Source organism: Equus quagga, chromosome 20, assembly GCF_021613505.1.
Source record: "Equus quagga isolate Etosha38 chromosome 20, UCLA_HA_Equagga_1.0, whole genome shotgun sequence".
Taxonomy (NCBI): domain Eukaryota; kingdom Metazoa; phylum Chordata; class Mammalia; order Perissodactyla; family Equidae; genus Equus; species Equus quagga.
Window position 1 is genome coordinate 406,838 of NC_060286.1, and position 3,000 is coordinate 409,837.

Here is a 3,000-nt window from a genome sequence, read left to right on the forward strand (position 1 = left end):
TATGTTCTTGTCTTCTGTTAGTATACATTTACTATGGTCCTCTAGGTTCTTTAGTAAGTAAACTATTTAATAACCAAGATGAAGTTGTGTTTAGATCTTAGGTTTTTGAATATTTTAGAACAGTACCCACATTAGGTGTTCATAAGAGCATCTTGTTATATATAACATATGTATGTGTGTGTATGTTTATATCTATATATTCCTTCTTCCAGAAAGTCTTCATTTACTGTTCACCTACTATGATTAGGCTGTGTAATAATTAATTGAAATAGTGCGTGCACATCCATAACCTTTTTTTAGATTATGATTAAAAGTAATATTTGCTAATAAATGTGACTTGGTTTTCTTGATTTATGTGAGATGATACTTCTCTTTTGAGAATGTTAAGGTCTGGACCCTCTCCCCAGAAAAATTCATACATACATACACACAATTTTGCATATACTAAAACTTAAGGAGATTTATTATTTCCCAAGCTTACCTGTGGACTCTGTAAGTATCTCTAGATACCAGGGTAAGAGTATCTGCTATAGGGGATGTTGATGTCAGAAATGTTCAAAAGTTTTGTTACATATACACAGTTCTTTCCTACATCATGTGGCAATTACAACAGGAAATCATTTTTGGATATCAATTGAGATTATCTTGTTAAAGCTGCCGTTTAAAATAAAAAGACAGGCCAGCCTGCTGGCATGGTGGTTAAGTTCAGGCACTCTGCTTTGGCAGCCTGGATTTGCAGGTCCCAGGGCTGGACCTACACACGGCTGATCAAGCCATGCTGTGGTGGCGTCCCATATACAAAGTAGAGGAAGATTGGCACAGATGTTAGCTCAGGGCCAATCTCACAAAAAAAAGAAAGAAAGAGGGCCTGGCTCGGTGGCACAGCGGTTAAGTGTGCACGTTCCACTTCGGCAGCCCGGGGTTTGCTGAACCCCAAGTGCGGACACGGCCCCGCTTGGCACACCATACTGTGGTAGGCGTCCCACATATAAAGTAGAGGAAGATGGGCATGGATGTTAGCTGAGGGCCAATCTTCCTCGGTGAAAAGAGGATTGGCAGCAGTTAGCTTAGGGCTAATGTTCCTAAAAAACAAAAAGGAAACTTTGGTTTCATAAACACTAAAGAATGAATGATACATGACCTGGGTAATTATACAATCATTCTTCAAATTAAAAACTTAGTACCAGAGTATTGTGTGCCTTTTTATAGTAGAGAACAGTTTACATAGTGGTAGAGAAAATGGAACCCTCAAGTTAGTCATCTAATACTCAAATTATTGAACAGTTCGATTTCTATTTATGTTGGCAGTGCCCTTCGTAAATATGAAAGTATAAAAAGTAATAGGATGTTTGTGGGGGGTCTAGATCAAATATCCACGTGATCCTTTTTACTTTATCCATTGTAATTTGCACTTAGCTAATCAGTGACTTTCTCACCTTTTTACTTGGTGGCAGTGGTCGTTTTTTAAAGAATCAGTTTGGTGTACAAATCTTTAAAGTTTAATTGTGGGTTCTTCCACTTCCAAGCTTGATTTCCCTCATCTGCTTAAAAACAGGATAATAGTATCCCCCTGTAGCCAGAGGAAGTACCATATCCCTAACCTTTATTAACAATACTACAGTATTGGGACCGGCTGGTGGCGCAGTGGTTGAGTTCGCATGACCTGCTTCTCGGCAGCCTGGGGTTCGCCGGTTTGGATCCAGGGTGCGGACATGGCACGGCTTAGCACTGTGGCAGGTGTCCCATGTATAAAGTAGAGGAAGATGGGCGTGGATGTGAGCTCAGGGCCAGTCTTCCTCAGCAAAATGAGGAGGATTGGTAACAGCTCAGGGCTAATCTTCTTTAAAAAAAAAATACTACAGTATTAAGTTACAAACTCCTTTTAAGAAGATATTGAAAGCCATGTGCTTTATTAATATTGTGTTGAAATACTAACAAACAGAATTGGAGAGACCTTTCTTCAGCACATGTACAATGTACTGAGTGAGCTATCCTGTTTCTTTTTCTTAGGACTTCTTCTATTTGCCATTCTTTCTCGAGATTTTCTAGTTGTCGTAATCCCAAGTACTCTTAGAAGTCGACCATTTCAATTTGTTTAAATTGACGGGTGTTTCATTTTCTGTCTAGTATAATTTCAAGATGAACTCTTCATTTATTACTCTTTTGGTTATACCCTCACCCACATTGCGCGGGATTCTGAGGCCGGTTTTCCTTTCGAACGTCAGCTTCTGGGGGCTGGGATGAAGGGGTTCGCGTCCTGCCGGGAAAGGGCCGAGCCGGTCTGGGCAGCCCCCGCCTCTCGGCCTCGGTCGCTCCCCCAGCCACCGCGGCCCGGCCCCCAGAGCCCAGGCGCCCCGGCCGCGGCCCCGCCCCTGCCCCGCCCCTCGCGCCGGCGCTCCCGCGAAGGGGCGGGGCGGCGGCGCGCTGACACCTGGCGGCCGCGGGGGCGCGCCGGAGGCGAGCGTGGGCTGCGATTGGCTGGGGCGCCGCGGGGGGCGGAGGAGAGGGAGACGGTTGTAGGGCTCGTGCCTGTTCCGCAGCCGGGCGGCCTGAGGGGCGCGGAGACCCGGGAGGGAGACGGCGGCAGCATGGCGGCCGGGTGCGAGCCGCCCCGCCCGCGTCTTCCCGGCTGTGGCCGCCGCCGGAGCCGCCGGGACCCATTGGTCCGCCCGTGTTCGCTGTAAGCCTGCTGCCCGCCGGCAGCCCTCCGGCCCACCGGCCCTCTTTCCTCCCGCCGCCGCCGCCAGCCCGAGCGTCGGGCCGGGTCCCTCCCACCGCCGCCCGCAGCCTGCGGGGCCATGGAGGACGTGAAGCTGGAGTTCCCCGCGCTCCCCCCATGCCGAGAGGACGCCGAGGTGAGTCTGCCCGCGGACGCCGCGCGCAGGCCGCCTCTCGCGGCCCCTCGGCCGAGCGGCGAGCCCGGGCCCAACCGTCGAGCGTCCGGCGGCCCGGCGCCCCCCGCCGGCGCCCCGACGCCCTTCCGCCGAACCCGCGGGAGGC

The 3,000-nt window shown here is 50.0% G+C and overlaps 1 protein-coding gene across 2 annotated transcripts in view; it reads left to right on the plus strand.

The window, feature by feature from the left end:
* Nucleotides 1–2,489: 2,489 nt before the first annotated feature.
* STYX (serine/threonine/tyrosine interacting protein) overlaps nucleotides 2,490–3,000 on the plus strand; it is a 33,903-nt gene continuing 33,392 nt past the window's right edge. The window contains exon 1 of one of the 2 annotated variants that reach the window (XM_046647165.1): nucleotides 2,490–2,855. In XM_046647165.1, coding sequence (XP_046503121.1) covers nucleotides 2,799–2,855 — 57 coding nt within the window. In that variant the 5' untranslated portion in view covers nucleotides 2,490–2,798. The remainder of the gene's footprint in view (nucleotides 2,856–3,000) is intronic. The other variant, XM_046647164.1, reaches the window with a different exon arrangement.